Here is a 24,714-nt window from a genome sequence, read left to right on the forward strand (position 1 = left end):
AGTGGCTGGAGTTCTCACAATAAATCTAAAAAAGAAAATAAAATTTCATATTAGGAAAATTTAGAGGGGGAGTGTTTATTTATAATTCCGTCCGTATTTGAAATGTTCGAAATGTAACGAGTCAAGAGACGGGGAAAAGCTAAGGGAGATGAACGTAATTTTAATGCTTTTACAGGAAGGAAGGATATCTCAAATCTCACACTGGCTCAACCTGCAAAGGGGCTCTTCTCCCTGTTCACGCTGTCACGCATAGAAACGGTGACAGCTTCCCTCCTCAGCCACGCGTCACATGCGCTGTTCCGTACCCACGTGCGAGCCCGAGGACGGAGCGGGCCCTCACTTCGCTCGTGTCCGCCAGACAATGACGCCGTTTCTGCAAATGAACGTTTCCATCAGCAGCCACCAGTGTTAATCTCTCTCTCTCTCTCCTCTCTGCAGAAAAAAAAACACACTTTAAATTTCCCCCAAAAACGCACTTAAAATACTCTTCTCCATAAAACCCCCTTCTCTCCTACTCCTACTGTCGACAAAATCCAGGGAGTTTCCAGAGGGAGAGAGAGGGACTGACGAGGCGAACCTTTTTCTTGCTACGGTGGTGGTCGCTGCGAGGTCGTTCCATCCTTGTTCTGCTAACGGGTTTGATTTTTCTCCATTGCTTCTGTACACCTCTATTTGACTGCACGAATGCTGGGTTTCGGACTGATATGTTCTTGAAGATGTTCAAGAAAAAAAAAAAAAGAAAAGCAAAACCTCAGCTTTTTCACTTTATGTTTTGAATTTTTTTTTTGTTTGCATTTGGTTTGTAGTCTTTGATTGCACCTAAAGATTTCATTTTTCAATCCGGTGTGGCATTTTTATCAGTTCATTTGTGCATTTGTTCGAGAACTACATTTAATCTAAAATCATCTATGGAACTGAGTTTGATCATTGTTTCCTTCTGTCTGGTTGCTTAGAAATTAAGGAAAGAAGAAAAGGAAATAAAGCAAAATTTTGAGACTCATCCTGTCATTTGTTTTCCCCAGCTTTTTCCTGGTATGGAACTATGAATTTGATGTTTTATGGTGGGATATGAATGTGTTTTGGTGGTTGAGATTTAAAGCTGAGTAGCAAGGGCCGGGGAGAGTGTATTTTGACTGTATTGTTTGATTGGCGCTTTGGAAGTACTTTTCTGAAATTACAATATTTGATCGTAAGTGTTTTTCTACATTACAATGCCTTTTGATTGTTTGGCATCCAGAATGCAAATGTAGCTGCCCTTTGTCTCTATTCATTTCAAATGAAAATCACCATATCAACGATCCAACTCTTGTTTGCAAGAATTACTTGAAATCCATGAATTCACACCAATTGGAACTTTGAAATTTTAATATCAAATTCAGATCCAGGTTCCTAATGACTTGAATAAATGGATAAATAATGAAGCATCATGCTTGGAAGTCAGAATATGGAATTGTTGGTTTGGATACAGAATGAGAACTTTTATGACTAGAATGTTCAATAACGGTGAAACAATGTTTTTTCTGACTGACACTTTGATGCATAGATTTTTTTAATTGATTACCTATTAATGATCCGTTATTTTATTGCAGAGTTGGTCTATGTTTCTGGCCAGCCTAGAAAAGGTGCCCACTTAATGTGGTTGTGCCCATGTTACAACCTTTGTCTACTTAGTGCTTCTTCAATGAGTTTTATTTGTTCTATGTGCACTTGCTTTGGATTCAATTTGACCAAATTGAAGTTGTATATTATTTCTACTTCATGTTGTCATGGCTTTTTTGTCTTTGAGTAACTTTGACTCATGTGGAGGGTTATTAGCTTTGTGCTCATGTTTTGTTGATGATGTAAACTGTAGGCAGTCTCTAGATTTGTACCTATCAATGTCAAAGAAGAAGATACTTCATTCTTAGACCACCTGAATGATATAGATTTCAGCATTGCTAGAGGAATTCTGGGTGAAAGGTTAAATGGTTGACGGTAAAGTTGTTATAACGTACAAGCGGAAGCGACAAATATCAAATTCTGGTTTAAACCACGAAAATGGTTGCACTAGTTCTTTTGAACACCCAGCTGATAATTCTTTAATCAAACCAGACAAACATGGAGAAAAAGGTAAAGAGCACGTATCCGAAAATCAGCGGACAGTTTCAGAGGTGAGATCATACAAAATTGGCATGTGAAACTTATATGTTTTAGTTGATATGGGTTGATTTAGTTGCATTATCATTGTTGATTAAGTTATATTTCCAGAATGACATAGTTGATATCGTACAACACATGCTGTTTGGACTAATTTAGTAGTGTGTCAATATGAGTCTGTAGAGGCAGAGCTAATCATCCTTCTGGGGTGGGCCCTGGCAAACTGAATCATAATTACCACTATGTAGCTGTTCTGGTGCCGCAAATATAAGAACAGAAATGAGCAGAATTATGTTTAGTTTGAGCGTGGGCCTCCCTGATCTTTCAAGGATAAAATGCCTTTTCTTTAAAAAAAAAAAAAAAAAAAAAATCATAATATGAAATGCTTAAAAAATGATATATTTGTTGGTTAGTTTGAACTAATTAAGTTCCTAATTAATTTGAAAATGAAAATTGTTGGAGCCCCCCTTTCTTGGTGTGGAAAATATCTTATCTTGCTTTGCTGTTGTGAGTAATTTTGCTTATGATTTGTCTATCTTGAGAAGTATTTTTCTCCATTATTTTCACTCTTGTAGCTATATTGCCATGGCTGCTATAGGACATGAAAGGAGGGGACTGCAGTGATCTTTTCAGACTGAAAGAGACCTCGATATAAGATATAAGACTAAATAAAGTGGGTGAGAGAGCTTTTCTTTCTGTTCTCGAGCACAATCTGACGTGAAATTTGTCGGTGAGGATTTCTTCTTTGGCAGGGAAGTTTTTGGATGCTTGCTGTTGATTTTTGGAAGGTTGGGAAAAGGGGATTTTGAAGCGTTTGTTATGGAAGTGTGAGGTATTCAACCAACAAAGTTGGGGACATTTTTGGAATTAAAGTTGGGATGGGAAGGAAAGTGATTCTTGGTGTTTGTTCTTGGTGGGCCAAAAGGGGCGTATGTTAATGTTTTGTGAAGAATTATTTGCAAGTGATATTCTTCTTGGTAATGTGGTGCAAGCAAAGGACTGTAGTAAGGTACTCATGCATGGAGCTAGGTAGCGTTGATGGAGAAGAATTAGGTATACGCACAATGTGGTGCTGCAATGCAAGTGGAGAAGTCTGTTCATACATCACTGGTGGCCAATCATTCTTGTATGGAGGCCATGACTCCCACAACAAAGGTGGCTAGGGTTCCATTTTGGGCTATTGGTGCAATGAAGATGTTAACAATTGTTTGGACTTGAGCCAACTATTGGATAGGAGAGGAGCTGCGTTTAATTCCTGGATGGGCTAGTTTATGAACAAGCTTGGTAATCAAGAGGCTCATGTGAAGGCCTGTGGTTCCGCCAAAGGATTATACGGGGCTAGGGATGTTCATATGTGGGTTTGAGCAATGAAGAGGCTCAGAAGGCTTCATAAGGTTATGTTGCTGTACAGAAGAATTCGTGCGAGGACCATTGTAGTCCACACGAGGTTTCATCAAGTTGAGAGGATTCATTAATGAAAAGGAGGAGTTATAATTGGGTACAGCTCCAATATTGCCTAATTTTGAATTTATTTAAATTTGTTTCTATTGTTAAAATGCAATAAGATTCATGTTTATGGCTAACTGCAAGTAAGATTCATTAGGTTCCTAGCTAAAAAGGTCAAATAAATTGTGGCTCTTTCCTCTCTCTTCTCTCATAACTGCTCTGTGTCGTCATGGCTGCCCTAGAACATAGAAGGAGGCAATTGCTTTCCAGTTTCCATCCCTTCAGATCAAAGATAAAACCTTTGATATGAGATTGGATAAAGTGGGAGAGGAAGGTTTTTTGCTTGTTCTCAAATGTAATCCGACTCATAACTGATGGGTGAGGCTTTTCTTTGGAAGCAACAAAGTGGTTCTTGGATGGTTTGGCTTCCATTTTTGCATTATTGGCATGCCGGGAATGGGTTTCCAAAGTATTAGATTTGGTAGTGTGAGATATTGGTTGGTATGAAGACCAACAAAACTTGGAGATGGTTTTGGAATTGAAAGGAAGATGTTTTTTGGTTCTTGTTTCGAGTGGATCAAAAGGGGGTGGATGGCAAATGTTTGTGAAATAATTCTGTGCGTTCGTTAGGGTTTTCCTTAATGGAGATGGTGTACGTGAAGGTTTTCAGAGAGGCAGTCATTCATGGAGCCAGGTAGTGATGATGGTGAAGATATGTTGTTATAGAGGAGGTTGTGCAACGCTGATGCAGACACAGCAGAAGCAGGCACTGCCGCAGACATAAAGCAGCAGATGCAGATGCAGCAGGTGCAGCAACAATATGTTCATCCATTGATGGCATGACAGCATCTCTGCATATGGACTACTGCACCAATGTCAAAGGTGGCTGGGGTTTTGTTGTGGGGTGGGAGTGTGTTGAAGATGGAATGGAGGCGGCCAAGGTGCTTCACAATTAATTTGGATTTGTGCTGGATTTTGTATAGTATACGATTTGAGGAATTCAACCGGCTGATTGAGCAGCTCAAAAGTCCGAATGTTTTAAGTGGTGACCAGGGCTAGAATCCCAAAATTCATGTGAAGCTTGGGCCCAAAGGAGGTTATGCTTAAATGGTCTTTCTTGTCAGACCCAAAGTCCTAACTATCATAAAAAACGTAATCAGCTCGTTTCAAGTTCTTGAAGGGGATTGAATAAGAACAGTACAGCTGTTGTGAATAAACTGTCCCTACCCCTTCTGCAGAGAAGGGTTAACACTGCATGGCCTTCCACTGAGCAGCACAAGGGGGATTGGCACGTGAGAATCCTGCAGGGTAGATTCTGACCAGGGATAATAGCAATCTGTTAGTCTTGGGGTTTCAATTGATGCTTCTGCACTTTTGGTTCGAGTGGGTTGCTGTCAGGAGGGGGGCTTAATCAAGAAGCTGCCATTGGTGTTAGCAGACGAAAGAGCTTGCACTAAGGTACAGGAAGGAGGTGCAGATGGTATCCAAAGGGTTGCTGGTGACGAGGGGGAAAATCTACTGGTAAGGAAGGAATTTCAAGAGGGTTTATGTTTGCTGAGTGGGCAAGAAAGAAATTCTGTTGGGACAACAGAAAAAGATTCAAGAAACAATGCAGAAATTGTGAAGTGAGGTTTTCTGATATTCAATGAACTGGCTTGCTTTGTTACTCTGATTATTGTTTCTTGATTCTATTGTTTTATTGTTTTTTTTTTTTCTTCCTTTTATTGAGTGGGGCTTCATATTCTCCTTCTTGTATATTCTTCCTGTTCTAAAGAATTTATCTTAAAAAAAACAATGCAGAAGTACTCTGTGTTGTGAATCTCCAGGGTATTCAGAAGGGGGTATAGGCATGAGGAGTTGCAAGGGTAAGGAGAAGGAAAAATGAGGTGATATGCCTGATAATGATGGTGTTGATATTAGTGAATTTGCAGACCAGGGCAGCTTGCTTTTGGATGACATTCGAGATAACATAAGCAGAAATGCCAAGAAAATGAAATTCTTCTGTAAAAAAAAAGCATTGTTTCTAGATAAGCCAGAAAATAACAACAAACAACAACAACAAAACCAAGCCTTAGTCCCACTAAGTGGGGTCGGCTATATGAATCCTTTTCTGCCAATTTATGCGATCATGGACCATTTCTTTTGATAGATTCAAGGATATTAAATCCTTACTCACTATCTCCTCCCAAGTTATTTTAGGTCTATCCCTACCCCTTCTACTGCCCCCCACAATAACTAAGTCTCTCTTCCTCACAGATGCAATATAAGGCCTATGTTCCAAGTGTCCATACCATCTAAGTCGTCCCTCCCTTATCTTATCTTCTATAGGAGCTACACCTAACTTACCACGAATATGTTTATTCCTTAATTTATCTTTCAATGTTATACCACTCATCCATCTAAGCATCCTCATCTCGGCAACTTTTACTTTTTGGATATTACGTTTTTTCGTCGCCCAACATTCCGATCCATATAGCATAGCTGGTCTTATGGCCGTCCTATAAAACTTCCCTTTCAATTTTAAGGGTATTCTACGATCACATAGCACACTTGAAGTACTTCTCCATTTTACCCAACCTGCTTTAACTCTATGCATTACATCATCTTCAATTTCTCCTTCAGCTTGCATAATAGAACCAAGGTATCGAAATCTACAAGTGCTATTTATTTCTTCATCATTAAGTTTAATTTTGTTTCCAATATTCCTTCTATCATTACTAAAATTACATTTCATATATTCTGTTTTATTTCTACTTATCTTAAAGCCTCTAGATTCCAAAACTTCTCTCCATAATTCTAACTCAGCCTCTACTCCATCCCTAGTTTCGTCAATTAATATAATATCATCTGCAAACAACATACACCCTGGAACCTCCTTTTGAATACTCTTAGTCAATTGGTCCATCACTAAAGCAAAAAGATAAGGACTCAAAGCAGATCCTTGATGTACACCTATGGTAATTGGAAATTCTCTAGTTTCTCCATCTATAGTCTTTACACTAGTCATTACTCCATCGTACATATCCTTAATGACATTGGTATACCTACAACATACACCCTTTTTTTCTAAAACCCACCATAGAACTTCCCTAGGTATCCTATCATATGCTTTCTCAAGGTCAATAAATATCATATGCAAGTTCCTCTTCTTTTCCCTAAACTTTTCCATTAATCTTCTTAAAAGATAAATAGCTTCTGTGGTAGATCTCCCAGGCATAAAACCAAATTGATTTTTTGAGATCTTCATTTCTAACCTTAATCTTTGTTCAACTACTCTTTCCCATAGTTTCATCGTATGACTCATAAGTTTAATTCCACGATAGTTATTACAATTTTGAATATCTCCTTTATTTTTGTATATAGGTATTAAAGTGCTTTTCCTCCATTCATCTGACATTTTCTTAGTTTTTACAATTGTATTAAATAAATTAGTTAACCATATAATTCCGTTATCACCCAATCATTTCCAAACTTCAATTGGGATGTTATCTGGTCCCATGGCTTTCCCATTTTTCATCTTTTTTAGTGCAAACTTAACTTCGTTAACTTTAATTTTGCGAATAAATCTTATATTTTTAGTCTTTTCCTCATTTGACAATTCTAAGTTTAAGCCTTCTATTTGGTTTTCGTTAAACAACTTACTAAAGTAACTTCGCCATTGTTCTTTAATATCGTCATCCTTAACCAGGACAATATCATCCTCACTTTTTATGCATTTTACATTTCCTAAGTCCTTGCTCTTCCTTATAAGCCAGAAAATAAGAACAAAAAAGAAAAAAAGAACTCAAGAAGGGGGCTCAGAGGCTCAGAGCATCTCCGACTACGAGCAGCAGAGTAGTTAAGAAGGAGAACTAGAGGAAAAAACAAAATATAAGGTAAATCGTGCATGAGGCATGAAAAGACAGAAAAAGAAAAGCACTAGATCAAAAATGGGGTTGCAGATTTGACTGAGGGCAGCATGTTATGCCAGAAGAAGAAAACATAAAGTAAACATCCATAAGGTGTGTCTCACAAGGCCTCGGTGAGCCCTGTTGCGCCTCTTGAAGGTCACCTCACCTTGAGCTTGGTGAGGTGCAAGCCTCATTGCCCAAATGCACCTTGTGCCCATGGACTTGAAATTTGATTTCAATGGAAATTTTGATGGTCCCAATTTGCAAAAATTTTAAGGAAATTTCGATTTTGATTTAAAGAAATGATGGAAGTTTATAGTAAATGATAGAAATTTACAATGAAACTTTGAGAAACATTAAAATAGATGATTATACATAATTTGGAATCAAAATAAATTTGGAAAAAGCTTACATGTTTTTAGTGTTTAGGGTATATAAAATTGCATATCCTGAAGCAAGCAAGGTAGTAAAGAACATCTATAGTAATAATAAGGCCATAGTAAAATAGTGGGGTAAGTGTTGTAGGTGGGTAAGGCTTGATTGGGAATTGTGAGGGCAAAATAGTAAAACAAGGGTGAGAGGGCATTTTAACAATTATAATAATATGGGGGTACACTTAGTTTAAGGCTTCAAAAACAAGGGTGAAGTAATGAGGTAGGCTTAGTTTAGGGCTTCAAAATTCATTTTTCTTTTCAATTTTTTCCATAAAAAATTGAGCTACAATGATGAATTCATCAAAAGTTTCAAAATTTTCATCAAAATTTACCAAAACATTGAATTTCAGTTGAAATTTGTCAAAAACAAATTTGAAAATGGGTGTCAATTTGATACCCTCTGAAACTCAAAATTTTGACTAGAATTTCTATGTTTTTAGTGAAATTTAAGTTCGATTTGGATATAAAATGTTATTAAATATAAATATGTAATATGCATAAATCCATAATCGCATAAATTGGCAGAAAAGAATTCATGTAGTCGACCCCACCTTGTGGGACTTAAGGCTTGGTTTTTTTTTTTTTTTTTTTGTTATTGTTGTTGTTGTAATATACATAAAATAATGCAATATATAATATTTGTATAGACTATATGAGGTATCACTTATACTATATAAACCTACTAAGGTAAAAAGGCTAGATTAGGCATGTGAATAGTAGTATGAAACATGTAATAACCATAACCTAGTCTACTGAGCTCGTGGTTGCTCACCTTACTCCTTAATATTTTCAGGTCCAAACTGAAGGAGAGCCTCACTTAGTAATTTCCCCAAGAGACTACTATTTTGACATGTATTATAGATTGGTAGGAAGACGATAGGAATACTAAGCATGTGTTCGGTTGGCGGTTATGCATGTAGACTAGGAAGTGTGAAGAATGTTGTATGTAAAGTACAACCCAATGTAAAGAGCTTGTCACTAGAAGTAAAACGTTTTTAGTTGCTTTATGAAATATATGTATGTGTCTTGTGTTTTCAACAAATATTCACTTTTTAATTGGTTTCTAAGCTGTTTTCAAATGACGGTTTAGCAAAACAAATTCTTGCCTAGGCCAAGTAACTCCATTGGATTTTAGATGGACTCACAGCCGTCCACGAGCCAAAAACATGGATGTGACAGAACACATTGGATAGTGAGGCATGAGGGGTTGGGTAGGAAAAACTCTCATATTAATAACCAAATTAGTCTTGTATAGTTATATGTGGGTGAGTCAGTTTTAAGATGTAGATGGGGATATTTATAGTGAGGGGTCTCAAAATTGTTCTAAGATAGGCCGAGAGAAGGACAATGAAATTAGTTGTATTGAAGAAAAGAAATGGAGAGTAAGTTTGGTAGTGATTTTATATGTGATGATGGTTTATAATTGGATGAGGTTCATGAAAAATTTAGGTATATTTTGATTCTTTTGAACTTGGGAATATTTCTCATGTGCCTCCATCTTGCCTTGAAGGTTTGGAGGTATATCTATTTTTGAGGAGTGGTTTAGGTAAAGAGTTTCTGGTGAGTAATCAAAGTAGGGATGGAATTTTAGTCACCCCTATGGAGGAGGTTAATGTGAAGGATTTCGAAGTTCTACAACTGAGGATAAGATCGGTTGTGGCTGTTCGGGTGGATGGTGGTTAAAGTAAGTCAGTGTGGTTTAGCAATTTTGTAGTGCTTGGCAACTATGATATATAGTGCTTAAATAGTTTTTGTCTATTTATTTATTATAATTTAGATTTTGTTAGGATTTTTTTTTAAAACCTTTTTTATTTTTATTTTTTATTGTTTTCTATTTTGATGATCTCTTGCCCTCTCTTAGGTTGCAGTTTCACTCATCTTTCTCAATGTATTTTTTATTTGTTTGTTATCTAAAAAAAAAAGAATTACAGCAGTGGTTGGTCTTTGGGAATCTTTGCAGCTTATTCTGACATTTGCTTTGAAAGATTGTTGTCCTCAAAATTGATATTATTACATTGCTATAATAGCTTTGTAAATTTTGATTCTGTTCTTAATTTGTTTGCTTTGTGTTAGTGAACTACTAACTAAAATAAAGTTCCAGAGAAAGGCAACTCTTGTTATTGCACTTCTTTGAATAATATATAAAAAATTATTCTCAAGGTATTTCTAGCGTGTGGATGAAGCACTTCTCATAGTTTTTAGGTGGAGCTAATTTTGTGAGGCAAAACTTTGCCCTTTAGGAGAATTGTGGTGTGGCTGTGTAACTAGATTGTAGATATGAGTTGTATGTTGAATCTTGCACAAGAGGTTTGTTAAAGCTTGATATACATTGTTGGCCCACAACCTAATAGGTTAAGCTTGTAGGTAAAGTGGTATTCTAACATGGTATCAGAGTTGGTTACCTTGTTGCCCACGCTTATTGTGTGGTGTTTAAAAAATTATTATGTTCCCTATTGTTGGCATTATTTATTGTGTGTTTATCTCTTTCTACGTGCTATTGGGCTGCATGTGCAGGGGAGTATTAAAGGTTTATATCCATTGTTGGCCCACAACCTAAAAACTTAAGCTTTTAGGTAAATTGGTATTCTAACAAGGTTTATTCCTTGGAATGCGATATAGATGCCAAAATTAAAAAAACAAGGCTCTCTTGAGATCATTTATCATTGTGGATTTGGTTTGTACTTGTCACATTTGACATTTTTTAAATTTTATATTTATAGTTTTTTGGTTTATGGGGAGAGAATGGGGTTTGTACAGATGCATTTTTAATTTTGGTAGGAAAAGGGTTTGCTTGCATTACAGAGACAAGCTTCTTTTGCATTGCTGTGGGGTTTATGGTTGGAATGTAATGCGCGTATTTTTCTGGGACGAAGCTGAATATCTTGTTGTTATGGAAAAGATTAATTATCTAGCTGCTCTTGATTCTGGGTGCTTTAAAGGACTAAGCTTCTCAGATATGCAATGGAATTGACTCTCTTTGTCGGCTTGCTTGGTGTTTTTGGCTTTTTTTTTTTTTACTGTCTATACTTTTTGTTTTGGAGGGTGTCTTATTCTCCTTCTTCTACATGCTTGATCCTTTAATGAAATCTTCTTCTTTTGCTATAATATGCATGTGCGTGTATGTGTATGTGTGTATTTTGGTTTTGGTTGGGTTGTGATGATTAAATTTATTATGATACTGGACATAGATAGGTTCCATTTTTATTTTTATTTTTATTTGTTTGAACTCTTTTTGAAGTTATCACTTCAATGGTAAAGACATTGAAGTTATCATTTTAATGGTAAAGACATAGGAAGAAGTGACTTGCCTGTAGACCAAATTTATTAAGCTTAAGTCGTTTTCTTCTTGGCAAACAAATATGTTTTTTCTCCTTCCAGATACATAGTTTGTCTTTTTCTTTATGCTCATGTTCCAATTGTATTGTAGGTATGTCCCATGTGTGTTGTTTGTGGTGTTGGGGGCAAGTTGTTGCACTGTAATAGCTGCCTTCAACCATATCATCTTCGATGCCTTAATCATTGCCCTAGAGTATCTCAATTTTTACCAGAGGCAAGAATGTATTCTTTATTGATATTGATGTGTATATAATGGTATCATTTCTATGAATTTGATGATGTAAATCTTACTTCTTTCTCAATCTTTTATCTTTTGAAGGGTAGTCGTCGGGGTAAATGGCTATGCAGTGATTGTAACAAACAGCAAGATTATTCATGCTCTCAGAAAGTTCGAGAATCAAGCAGACTGAGGGCAAAGAAACAAGTTGAAGAATTTGATAAAAAGCAGCTGGCTGTGAGCTCTCCTGACTTACTTCTGATGAAAAATACTGGTGAGATTAACTCCAAAATTGACGATGGGCCATCTATAGATCATGCTTTTGAAAAGATATCAAGTTGGACGCATATGGGTTCATCTTCATATATGAATTCTGGCTCTGTGTGTAATGAGTTACAGATAGGTTCCTCTTTCTGTTCGAATTCTGGCTCTGCATGCAGTGAAGGATTTCCCAAGTAGTTTAGTTTCTCAGGCGGCAGAGATGGACACTGAAAAGAGTTTGTTGTTTGTTTGTGCAGGAAATGATTTGGAAGATAAGTGCAAATCTGAATGTACAGGGGCATCTGTCATGAAAACATTAAATTTGGTTGGCGATTCAGTTTCTAAAGAGATGGGCATTAACTTACAGTGTGAAGCACCTACAGAAAGGAAGTTGATCGCCCCATTGATTACTTTCAGTCGAAGGTCCAAGAGAAAAAAGGATTTGCGTGGGACAGATATACAAAGCAAGTTACCACCTGCTGAGAAAATGTGTCCATTAGTCAGCAAAGGGAGTGATCTCTCCCTTCTTACCTTTTCATGTGAAGCAACATCTCGTAAAGGCTGCTTAGGAGCCCATTCAACAGCTTTGAAGCCATCAGGAGAGGATGCTGATATGGAGCATTTGCTTTGTCTGAATCAGGAGAATGTAAGTTATATTTCCTCTTCACAGGAGGTTTCTTGGCATGTCACTTGAATTACGTGTCGGATCTGTCACTTCTAACCCTAGTAACCTTATGCTTTGATTGTTCTTGTTGTTGTTTTTTCTTTAAATGGTTGTATAGTCAATGAAAGCTGTTAGATATCAATTAGAATTATGTTTTCACTGCTTTCCTTTTGATACGTCGGAATGGGAATTCGATTCCGATTCCCAAGTTTGTTTTATGCAAGGAAACAGAATAGCTTAACAGTGGGTCATTTTATTTTTGTAGCAACCAAATGAATGAATGAAAATGATTATTCCATCTTTAGTGCCTTGGACAAGGGTGAAGTTTGGGGTTCGAACCCTGCCACTTGCAGCGCACTTCCGTGACTTACCTCCTACTTGTTGGCTGAGGGCATGGCTGGCGTAGGTGTGGGATTAGTCTGGTGTGTAAGCCCAGGACACCCAACGTTATAAAAAAAAAATGATTATTCCGTCTTTAGTTCTCAGTACATTCCCATCTCCATCCATTTCCATTTCATTCTTGCAAACCAAATGGTTCGTAAGTGGTTGTCATGAAAATAGGAGGACAAGAGGATGAGGAGGTAACTGTTTCCACTTTTTCGGAGTCAAATAAGTGTAAATACATTTAGCATATGAATAATGAGCAAAGCCTTTATCTTTTAAACTTAGCTCCTACGTCTTGGGTTATAGTTTTGTAAAAAGTTGAAGAGTCATGTTAATTAAAAATATGGTTGCATATCTTTAAGAGTAGTGTGGTCTTGCACAAATCATCTTTATCTAACATTCCCATGTATTATTTTCCATGTTTTAATGTTGGTTAAACTTGCAAACTTGATTTTAAAAAATGTTGGATTATTTGAAAGATGGTTCTGTTCATCTTGCGGAGTTTGCAGGGAGACATATTTCATACCTGAATCTGAATGTAAAGGAACTTGAATGGGTTGATTAATGGAATAAATGTGTTCTGGTTGGGACATTGTCCACTAGACAAGGGTTCAGGGGGAACAGAATTAAGGATTGAAGGGGGTTTTTCTCAGTCTTAAATTGCTGTTTAACAGTGGAGGTTGTTTCTTGTGCCTGGAAAAATTGAAGGGGAAAGGCGCAATTAACTAATTATAGTACCAGTAGGAAATGAAGCAGTAGGTTGGTGAAGCTTATGGAAAGTTCTAACAAGTACTTCGATTGGTATGAAAGAGTATTTGAGGAGAAATCAATAGGGTTTTTTGCTGGGATTGTGGTTCAAGGAACATCAGAAGCTGTGAGAAATCAAGGTCGATTTTTCAGAATCTTTCTTATGTTGACATGCTGTGTCATTCTCTGGCGAAGAATTTTGTTACCTTCGGAAAGGGTTATTTCAGTGTCGGTGGTTGCAATGGAGTGGTGAGATTGCAAGGGAGAAATCGGGGGAGCAGTTCAGATTTTAAGGGAAGGATTCTTGATAGGGGAGGATACGATGGGAATTTTAATTTTAGAAGATTTGAGCCTTCATATGTTGGGCCTAAGTGGAATGGGGATAAGTCTTGGCCTGTAAAATATAAATGGGTGGAGGTGGGTAAGCCTAAGCTGAACAATCATAAAATCTGGGCTGAGAAAGGGGGCAGGATGGGCCTTATCCAAACAATAATAAACTGGGCTTGAAGGGAGATAGTGTGCTAGGAATTGAAGATGCAGATGGATCAGTTTCCTTACAAGTGGAGGGTCGGGCAATTTAAGTAAAAAGGGGCAGTGTATTTTTTCTCAAGGTGGGTCACACAATCTTGAGATTGGGGCTGGAGATGCTGATTCTAGCTCTTTCCCGAATCGAAACCAAGAGGGGTTAACGCAGAGCCTTTCAAGGTGTAAATCTGGAAATTTGCAAGGGAATGATTCTAGATTTCAATAATCAGAGGGAGAGCAGGTTGTTGCCGCTAATTCAAAGATAATTGCGGATTTTTTTTTTTGGGGCTTTTGCTGCTAATTCTTAGAAATTTGTGGATGTTGATGATATAAGAGGACATGGCTTATATGGCATACAAAACAGTGTCTCAGTTCAGCCAGCTATGTCATCAATATTGTCTGCTATGGAAAAAAAACTGATATATATTTATGAGGAGGTTTCAGATGATGAGCTGGAGAGTCTAAGTGAAAACGAAAAGGGTCTTTGGCTAGATCAATTGATGGCAGAAAATGGTTTTTTGATGATGATAAGTATTTAAGTTCTCGTAAGTTTTGGTGGGGGTCTGCTGATTACCTTTTATTTGTTGGGGATGGTGTTTTGTTTGGGCAAGAGGAAGTTGGGGATTAAGGACCTAGAAGCTCTTCTCGAGAAGCACAAATTAGTGTTTGCCATTAAAGAATGCAAAATCAATTAGAAAATGTAATTGAGGAGGGTTTTTTGGCTTTTCATTCTCATTTGGATCATTGTCCTATTGCCATCTCTAATGTGTCTAATTCGTAAATGAATGTGGATAAGGTTGACACTTAATGGAACAAGGATTACGAAGCGGACTTAGATTCTCAACTAGGTATTTACCCATTCCTTTTTTTTTTTGGTAGAAAAAGAAATTCATTAATTGGAAAGAGAAGAATTTACAAGGGGTGGAGGATAAGAGGTCCTCCTAAAACAAAGGAACAAAAGAAACAATTGAAATTACAATAATACCCCCTCCAGTTCCTATGAAAATCCAAGAATGAGCTGAAAAGGTTGCAAGGAGAACCACTCTATTCCAAAGGAGACAATGTAGGTTCACTTTACCATTGAAAATCCTTGCATTTCGGTTTTTTGTCCACTGAATCCAAAGGAGGGCAATGATAGCACATCTCCAAAGAACGAACCCTCCCTTACATCCCCCAAAACCTATGTAATGCTCCTTTAAAAGGCATCAACTGTTCGGGGGAGTACCATAACCTCACTAAAGATTGGAAACAAAAAAATTCCAAAGCCTAGTAGCCATCTAATAGTGAATGAACAAGTGGTCGATAGATTTATTTGACTCAGCACATGAAACATATTAATGAACTTATAGATTTATAAGGTCGCCTTGTTTGCAACAAGTCATTGGTATTAAGATGGTAAAGAACCAAGGTCCACATTAAAGCTCTTACTTTGAAGGGTACCTTTGCCTTTAATAGGGGCATACTTGGTTTGGTGTGGTTCGGTTATGACTAGAACCGAAAATCGAACCGAATATTTTGTTTTTTGGGATTTCAGAATCGAAATCGAAACCAAACCGAATGTGTTCTTCCATGGAGAACCCAACATTTGGCAGTTCGGTTACGGTTTTTTTGGTTTTTAACCGATTTTGAAAATATTTAACATTTATTTTTCATAAGGGTTGTTGAAAGTCTATTGGGCATTTTGATTTTTTATAATGTTTCATAAATTTTAACAAAATAAAACCTGTTAAATTATTTGGACAACTAAAAATGTGTTAGTCTTGTTGGACGTTTTTCTCTTTGTTCCTAAATCCTACTAGCTTAATAGTTCCTACAAACCATCGAAGTGCGAATTACATATCAATTAACCACAATGCCCCAATCCTTGGGCACTTTAATAATTAAATCTCTCTATCCCTAATTTCACAAAACAAGCAAGCAAACATTCACAATAAACAAAGAAAATATAAAATATCCCAAATTACAAATAAAAAACAGACATTCAAATTGTTCATCAAAAGATAAAATCAGTGGTTTAAAATTTTAAGGAATTGAAGTCATCCACATTCTTCAATCCATATTCTTCAATCTGCAAGATTGTAGCTTCAATTTTCCAATCTCCACGCAAGCATCATTCATCATTTATGGTTCCTAATAAAATGAGACAATATGAAAGTTATAATCAGATAAAATTAAATTGACGATTAATGTTCAATTGTTTATAAAAAGAGATGAATACATAATTTTACCAATATATCATCGACGGTGTCAATAGTAGAAGAATTTACGCCAATTTGATCAAATTCTAAAATGAATGAAAAAAAAAAAAGTCAATGAATTAGAGAAAATAAATTCAAAACAATAATTAGAATAAAACAACTTGGAAATGTGAAAAAGATGCCGTAAGAAATTATGTTTTACCTTTCTCAAGTTTATCAAGCTCTCCAATGCTTTCTTCATAGTTCACTGGTAATGGTGAATTTCGCAACAAATCTTGAGAACATTTAAGGGCCTCCACAATCTTAGGAGTCAATGTCCTAAAAGAATCAAGAACACGACCTCCCGTACTAAATGCAGACTCAGAGGCAACAGTAGCTGGGGATAGCCAAAACATCACGTGGTAACTGTGAAAGGATAGGAAACCTTGGATTATTTATCTTCCACCATCCTAAAATATCAAATTCATGACTACCCTCTTCAAGTGCCTCAGAAAGATACCTATCAGGATCACTCTTGCCTTCCCCACCATCTTTTTCTGACCTATGCCTCTTGAATTTATCTACCATAAGCATCATTATCTTCATTGCTGGTTCATCATCGTCCATCATATAGTCCATACCACTAGAAGAACTAGAGCCAATTTTGGCAGTTTTACCACTAGGTCAACTGCATTGGAATTGTCTACCACTCTACCCCCATTTTTGTACTCATCAAACATTAAAAAAATAACATCCTTCACCTTTTTACTCTAAACTGAAGATCTAGGAGGAGAAAACAGTTGAGAAGGGCCCCTGTCCACATACTCTAACTTGTATCGAGGATCAAGAATGGTGGCAACAAATATCATCATATTCAGTTTTTCTGGAATCCCCTAATAATCATCATATTTATGTTTCATTTTGAATGCCATTTCACTTAATTCAAAATCATCACTATTGCACCAATTTTCTAGAAAAAAGCATTAACCATGCAAATTTCATGGAACAAAGTATTAGTAGTCACATAATTAGAACCAGAAATACACAAATTGAAGTGATAGAAACATCCTAAGAATTGCACCATCTTCCTCACAGTATCCCAATCATCTTCCACTGGCTTTCCTTTTCCACCATCTCTCAAAAGATCAAGTGCAAAATCTCAATCTTTTTCATCATATCTATCAAAATTTTTTTGAAATTTTTGAGCAGTGTCCAACATCATACATGTGGAATTCCATCTAGTCAGCACATCCAAACACAAATGTTTTTTACAATTAACCTTTTCCTCATCTGCACACTCTTTAAATTTTGCAGTTCTACAAGGTGATTGCCTAGTATATTTTACTGCTTGCCTAATTCGAAGTACCGAATCTCCCACAAGTTTCAATCCATCTTGCACAATTAAATTAATGACATACGCAACACACCTCATGTGCAAGAACCCACCATTGAGCACACTACCCTTCCAATTGTTCACCCTCCTCTTTAAGTAACTAATGACTGTACCATTAGAACTTGCATTGTCTACAGTAATAATAAAAACTTTATCAAATTTTAACATTACGTAGACAAATGTTTGTGGTAGGCCAGATTTATGTGTTAAAACTTGTTATGAGATTTGAAGGACAATTACCAAAATCTTAGAAAAGATTGCAAAGTTTTTTATGATAGATTAAAGAAAAATCCTCACCCTGAAATCAAGACCACACGGAGGCAGTAATCTATTCCCCAATCCAACAAAGCTTTCTCAATTGCAAAACTTAACACTTCCCTTCGGTGATTAGGAACTGGACCAAAACTTAAAATTCTTTTGTGTAACCTCCATTCAATGTAAACAAAATGCGCAGTTAAACACATGTAACTAACATTCTATAAAGACAACCGAGTGTCTGTTCTAAGGCAAATTCGTTGACAATTATGTTTCAAATTTTTTTTCAATTTCTTTTTTCTTTTCTCTATATAAAAGAAGACAATCCCTTGCCGATGTCACTTGTGATGGAACCTTAAATCTAGGTTCCATGAGGCTAAAAAATTATTTAAAACCTTGTCCTTACATCAATCTGAAAGGTAATTGATCCGCTATCACCATATATGCTAAAGCCTTTCTAAGAACACCGACATCATACTTTTGGCATGTTAATTGTGTTTCTTCCATTTTTGTTTTTGGTTTGAAGTTAATTTGTGATTGATTTTGATCATGAGATCTCCTATAGGGATACTTAGCACATATATTCAAGTGATTCCACAAAACTCTTGTTCCATTTCTTCTTGAATTAGCATAGAACACTTTCGGACAACATTTACATTGAGCTTTTACCTCTGGAGTGTTATCAACACATAATCTAGTAAAATGGTTCCATACCTCTGATCTTGATTTAAACATCCTCTTCTCACCCAACTCTGTTCCTAAAGTAGCAACATTATCTCTTGATTTTGTATTCATGCTTGGGCTTCGGTTTGGGCATGGGCTCGAACTAGGAGTTGTATTGAGACTTGTTTTGTCCCCAAATTCAGACATCTATAAAATTCATGCATAAGTGCAAATTCATTAGATGAGGCATGTTTAAGCAAACCTTCACACAACAGATGGCAGAAGCATTAAATTTCCTTATATTTTACAAAAACACAAAGCTGATGAGAAACTACTTGTTGTCCAAAGAGTATATTTTTATATAATTTTAATAGGATAAATAGGGCCAGATAAATAAACATCATTATGTTTGTTAAATCTATGCACAAGTTTTTTACATTGAACCAATGATATTGGACCATGAATTTGTATTTATTTAGATTTGAACAAATTTTAAGAAGCAACCTCAAATTTCTTTAACATGTATCATTCATTTGCACAATTCATCATAGCAAGTTTCCAATTAGGTTAAACAAAGAAGTATAAAACAAATAAGCTTAGCAAATAACTAAACAAAATTTATGCAACCATTATACATGGTTTTTCACAAAAATGTGCATTTGTCAAAATGTCAATTGTCAGAGATAAGGAAACAAGTGGTGAAATGAAGTCATTGAGAAATAATAGGTAAGGTACAATAATGATGCTTTTTTGCAAGCAAGCAGCTACTAGTGCCGTACAGGGCCACAACAGACGGAGGAAACCCCCCCAAAGCCTTAGTGGACGCCATCACATATGATAAGAAATCACTACTATATATATATATATATATATATTCATTGTTAAAGCTTAAAAAAATGATCCTATGTGTTGCAAAAGATCATTTAGAGATGACCCTATTTATCCTATTTATTTGGCCCTATTTTACAAAAACACAAAGCTTATGCTAAGCATGTACAAAAACTAATTCAACCTTTCAAATGAAACCAAACTCAAGCATGAAGCTTAGATTCCTTGCACATCCAAATGTGGATCATCCCACACAAAAAATTCAGTGTTTGTTAGAAAAAAATATAAAACTTACAGCTGTTCTGAATACAGGGGAGGGAGGTAGAGTCGTAGGTGCCAGGCAGAGGTGGTGCTGGTGCAGCTCGAAGGCTGAGAGTTTGAGAGAGACTGAGATCCTGAGAGAGGCAGAGTCGGCGATAGCTCAAACTCGAAGTGAGAGAGACGACGAGAGACAGAGAGACAGAGAGAGACCTAGTTGAGATCAGATTTGAGAGTGAGAGAGTCTGATCTGTGGGAGAGGCAGATTCAGCGTGGCTAGCAGGAGGGGTACTTGCAGATGAGAGAGTGAGAAATGACGCATGGGCAGAGAGACGACTCAGAAGAGAAATGTGGAGTGAAAGTGTGAAACCCTAAATCCCTAATCCCCTATATATATATATTAACTAGTCATTTTATTTTATATATTTATTTTTTTAATATAAATCGATTTTTTGGTTCGGTTATATTTTTAAATCGAAACCGAAACTGAAAATTTGAATTTTGGAAACCAAAACTGAAATTGTAAACTGAAAACCGAACCACTTGTGTTTTCGGTCTTGTTTCGGTCTGATTTTTGATTTTTCGGTAATTTTTGTACACCCTTAGCCGTCAAGATGAAATTATTCAAAGGGAAAGTGTAAGGATTCAAAGATTTCATAAGTTGTGAGAGAAAATATTTTAGTGGAAAGAGGCAGAGGAATCCCCTACCCAAATCCTGGAGTCATCTCTCACTTGGAAGAAAAAAACTCCAAAAATATCAACGAAATAATCAAGTCATTAGCCTCTCTCTTATTAAGAATCCTGAAAAACTGAAAATCCCAAGAGACAGAGCTCCCTTCCAAAGAAGAGAAATCAATAATTGGGGAATAATGTAACCTAGGTAGTCTAAAAAGATGGGGGACTAAAGACCCCAACTAAGGTTACGTTTGGTTTGCGGAATGTCTATTCCTAAGAATAGATTAGTTTTAGTAGGTTAGTTACAATTAGGTATGTAAAAAAATTATGTTGTTATCATAAGGCAAATAACAATGTGAAACATTTTACGAGTCCATCATAAGGAATAGATAAAGAATAACTATTCCCAAATTTTTATCATGGGGATGTCTATTCTTTTCTTATTACATGTTGAATGAAATAATTAGGAATATACAAGGAATAACTATTCCCTTGATTCCCAAAATTTAAACTATACTCCATCTTATCCCAAGGAATAACTATTCTGCTGAACCAAACGAGCCATAAACTTCACACCCCCAAGTATCTTCCCAAAAATTAAAGCTCTTTCCATTACAATGAGAAATTTTATGAGTCCATAATAAGGAATAGATAAAGAATAACTATTCCCAAATTTCATCATGGGGATTTCTATTCCTTTCTTATTACATGCTGAATGAAATAATTAGGAATATGCAAGGAATAAACTATTCCCTTGATTCCCAAAATTTGAACTGTGCTCCATCTTATCCCAGGGAATAACTATTCCGTCGAACCAAACTAGCCGTAAACCTCATGCACCCAAGTATCTTCCCAAAAATTAATGCTATTTCCATTACCAAGTTGGAAATGAGAAAGAGGGTGGAATAAGTGGGCTATTTGAGTGATGAATTTCCAAGGGCTTGCATGAGAAGCGCATTCACTTCCTTTGGTCCCATTCATTTCAATGTTGACCATATTTTCTTCTAATTACCATGTGCAAAGGAAGTCAACCTCCAAGGGGAAACTCCAAAGTCATTTTCCAACTAGCGAGATGTTTTTAGATGCCATATTCCGAAGGTTTGAACTTATTTTAGACTTAGGTCTTCTAATCCTATCCCAGCTAGAAGATGGTCTTTTTACCCTCCCAAACTTCTAACTAGAAAAAATCCATCATTATACTCGCCAAAGTCTCTGCTACTGCAAGCTCCCTAAGCTGGAATTTTGAGAAGGGAAAAGAAAATATATAGTTCGTGTAGAAAGAGCCACATTGATGATAGTAATGTGACCTCCTAATGATAAGTAAGCCCTTTTCCAGTCCCCCTAGTCTACTACCCTCTCTCTCCAACACAGGATTTTGAAACAAGATATAATTAGCACTTCTTCTAAGGGGAAGACCCAAATAAGTTAGAGGCCACTCCAAAATGGTGCGATCCACTAGGTCAGCAAAGCCTAAACCTAAATTGATGCTTGCTACTATGCTTTTTGACTGGTTAATCTTGTGGCCTAAAATATTCTTGAAGATTTTCAATAAAGTAAGATTCTTGCGAAAGTTAAGGACACTATCCTCAAGAAAAAGAAAGGTATCCTTGGCGAATTGGAGATCGGAGTTATGATCTCCTCCCCTACCTACCATGATACCTAGGATGACATTAAAATCTTGGGCATGGTTGATCATCCTACTGCGCACATCCCCAACTAAAGTAAAAAGAAACTGGGAAAGAGGATCCCCTTGCCTCAAACCTCGTGAGGGCTAAAACCATTCCTTGGGGGGTGACCACTCATAATAATTGACAGTGTCACCAAGGAGGGGCACCTTTATATCCACTTTCTCCAAACCCCCAATGAAACCCTTCATAGTCAACACATGATCCAATAAACTCCAACTAACCATGTAGTAAGATTTTTCAAAATCTAATTTAAGACTCCCCTCCCTCCCCTTCTCCTTGCATCCATCACCACCTCGTTAGCCACCAAGGTAGCAACATCTAGAATCTGTCTATGCTTAAAAAACGTAGACTGTCGTAACGTAACTATTGTCCCTAACACCTCTTGAAGCATTTTAGATATGAACTTGGTGAGAATTTGTACAAAATAGAAACCAGACTTATGGTTGGGAGTTTGTCACCCTTTTTGAATGCTTCTCAGGGACAAAAGCTATAGAAATGGAGTTCACATTCTTCCCTGCTATGCTATTTTTGTGAAACTCTTGGAAAAAATCCATTAGATCTTCTTGAATCATGTCCCACCTATCTTGGAAAGAAGTTATGGTGAAGTTATTGGGGGCTTGGGGCCTTATTTCTAATTTTCTATTCATTTCAAAAGCTGTCCCCCTGATCTCCTTAATGCCAAGAGGCCTTTCCAGCCAATTACAAGTTTTTCATCTAAAGGGCTCCAGTTTATACCTTCAATCATCAACCTATTTGTACACTCTTTGGTGTACAATCTTTTATAGAAATCTGTTATTGCTTCCCCGATTCGTTTGAATCCCACATCACACTTCCCTCATCTATTTCCAAACTTGATCAGATTCTTTCTCCTCCTCCCATTGGCCACTTTATGGAATAATTTGATATTATAATTCCCTTCTTTCACCCACTTCATCTTAGATTTTTGCTTCTAGCTTATACTTATCCTAAAGAGGATTACCTTTAAGTCCTTATAAAGTTGGCCCCTTCTCGCGCTATCCTCTTCCCTAGCCAAATCACACTTCTCCCACTTATCCAAACATTCAATCTTATTTAGAATCAAATTTTTGCCCTTTGAAGTTATTGAAAACTTCCTTATTCTAGACTTTCAATCTACTTCTCGCTCACTTCAACTCCCTTATAAAGCTAAAACCCGACCATCCCTCAACACTGCTCTCTCTCCACCAAGACTTAATGAACGTCCTCATTTCTAAGGAATTTGATACTCTTCTAAGTTCTAAGCGAAGGAGCACTTCTCATTCTTCACATAAAGGCTATTCTCCTTCACGTAAAGCGAAAGTGGGTAGGGTCCTAGCAAATGGGGTTGGTATCCATAAGAACTGGGGAGTGATTCGAAGTTGGTTAAACCATGACTTGAGCAACATCTGGGAATGTGTCTTCTCTTTTATGGTGAACAAAGAAGGGTCAATACTAGAAGAAGCAATCTCATCTCTAAAAGTTACCTAGGTAAAGTGGCCATTAACCAGTTTTAAATCCTCAAGCACACATACTCGGATGATGGAACAAAAAAATTTTTTTGTTAGACACCCTAGACCACCCAACCTCTCCTTTTTATTTCAAATGGTATTGAAATTCCCATTCACCATGCAATACAAGTTACAAAGGCCAAAAAGACTAGCTAACTCTTGAAGAAAGGAAATCTGCAAATGAGAAAGTATGGGTCCATAAATAGATGTAAACCACCAATCCCAAACACGTATACCTCCAACAATGCTGAAAGAGAGAAATCACCTTTTTACCTTTGACAATGTAGAAAGAGAGAAATCACCGACAATATAATCCCTAAACAATGCAACCCTAGTATTCCAGACAACGATTCACATCCCCCCTCCCCCTCACCGAAGAACCTGAAGAGGGGAGGAACACCTGATCTCTTAGCATGGACTCCTATATACTTCTCCCCAAGAGGGCAGATACTAATACGATCTTAGATTGATAGAATAAATATCTGGAAAAACCCTGCTAATTATTTCTCTCACTGCCCTTTGCTTCTTGCTATTTCCTAACCCTCAAAATTTTCAAGAATGAATAGCTACTATCACCACCCATATGCTTTCTACCTTGTCATAATTGACCCGGAGGCCGAGTGGGGGAGAGATTCCAAGAGATCACCTTTTAAGTTGGAAGACTGTGTTGGTCTAAAAGGGAGGGAGGTATGGGTCTTGATAATTTGTTGTCCAAAAACATATCCTTGGTTGGGGAAATGGTCATGCATCTTTTCTTTGGAATCTAATTCTCTTTGTTATAAGGTAATTCGCAGTAAATTTGGTCTACCACAAAATGGATGGGATGCTAAAGTTGGGGTCAATATTACTCATGTGAGTCATGGGAAGTTTATGTCTCATATTTATGATTATTTCTTTCCAAATGCCTAGCACTGGTTGGGTAATAGGGAGCACATTCATTTTTAAAAGGACCACTGGATTGGGGAGATGCCGTTGGCTATTTCTTTTCCCCGTTTTATTGAGTCTCTATTCTTCATGGTACCCCTATTTGTGATTTTTTTTTTCTTTTGCAAGGGGATAGTCTCTCTTGGAATTTCCATTTCGGGAGAAATCTTAACGATAGAGAGATTGATGAGTTGGAATTTTTGACAAGTTTGCTTGATTCTTTTCATGTTCATTTGGGGAATGATTTAAGGGGTTTGGAGTTTAGATCCTTTTGGGGATTTATCTTGTAAATCTTTCTCTTATTTGAC

The 24,714-nt window shown here is 36.8% G+C and overlaps 1 protein-coding gene across 9 annotated transcripts in view; it reads left to right on the top strand.

Moving 5' to 3' along the window:
- The first annotated feature begins 417 nt into the window (after window positions 1-417).
- The window catches only part of LOC131154579 (uncharacterized), a 55,107-nt gene continuing 30,810 nt past the window's right edge, over window positions 418-24,714 (top strand). Inside the window, exons 1-6 of one of the 9 annotated variants that reach the window (XM_058107441.1) lie at window positions 529-1,189; window positions 1,590-1,622; window positions 1,853-2,150; window positions 11,334-11,464; window positions 11,567-11,733; window positions 11,978-12,366. In XM_058107441.1, the coding sequence (XP_057963424.1) occupies window positions 1,965-2,150; window positions 11,334-11,464; window positions 11,567-11,733; window positions 11,978-12,366 (873 nt within the window). In that variant the 5' untranslated portion in view covers window positions 529-1,189; window positions 1,590-1,622; window positions 1,853-1,964. Of the gene's footprint in view, window positions 1,190-1,589; window positions 1,623-1,852; window positions 2,151-11,333; window positions 11,465-11,561; window positions 11,734-11,977; window positions 12,367-24,714 lie in introns of all 9 variants that reach the window. The other 8 variants (XM_058107439.1, XM_058107443.1, XM_058107442.1 and 5 more) reach the window with 8 other exon arrangements.

The sequence above is a fragment of the Malania oleifera genome, chromosome 4 (assembly GCF_029873635.1).
Source record: "Malania oleifera isolate guangnan ecotype guangnan chromosome 4, ASM2987363v1, whole genome shotgun sequence".
In the NCBI taxonomy this organism is placed as follows: Eukaryota; Viridiplantae; Streptophyta; class Magnoliopsida; order Santalales; family Ximeniaceae; genus Malania; species Malania oleifera.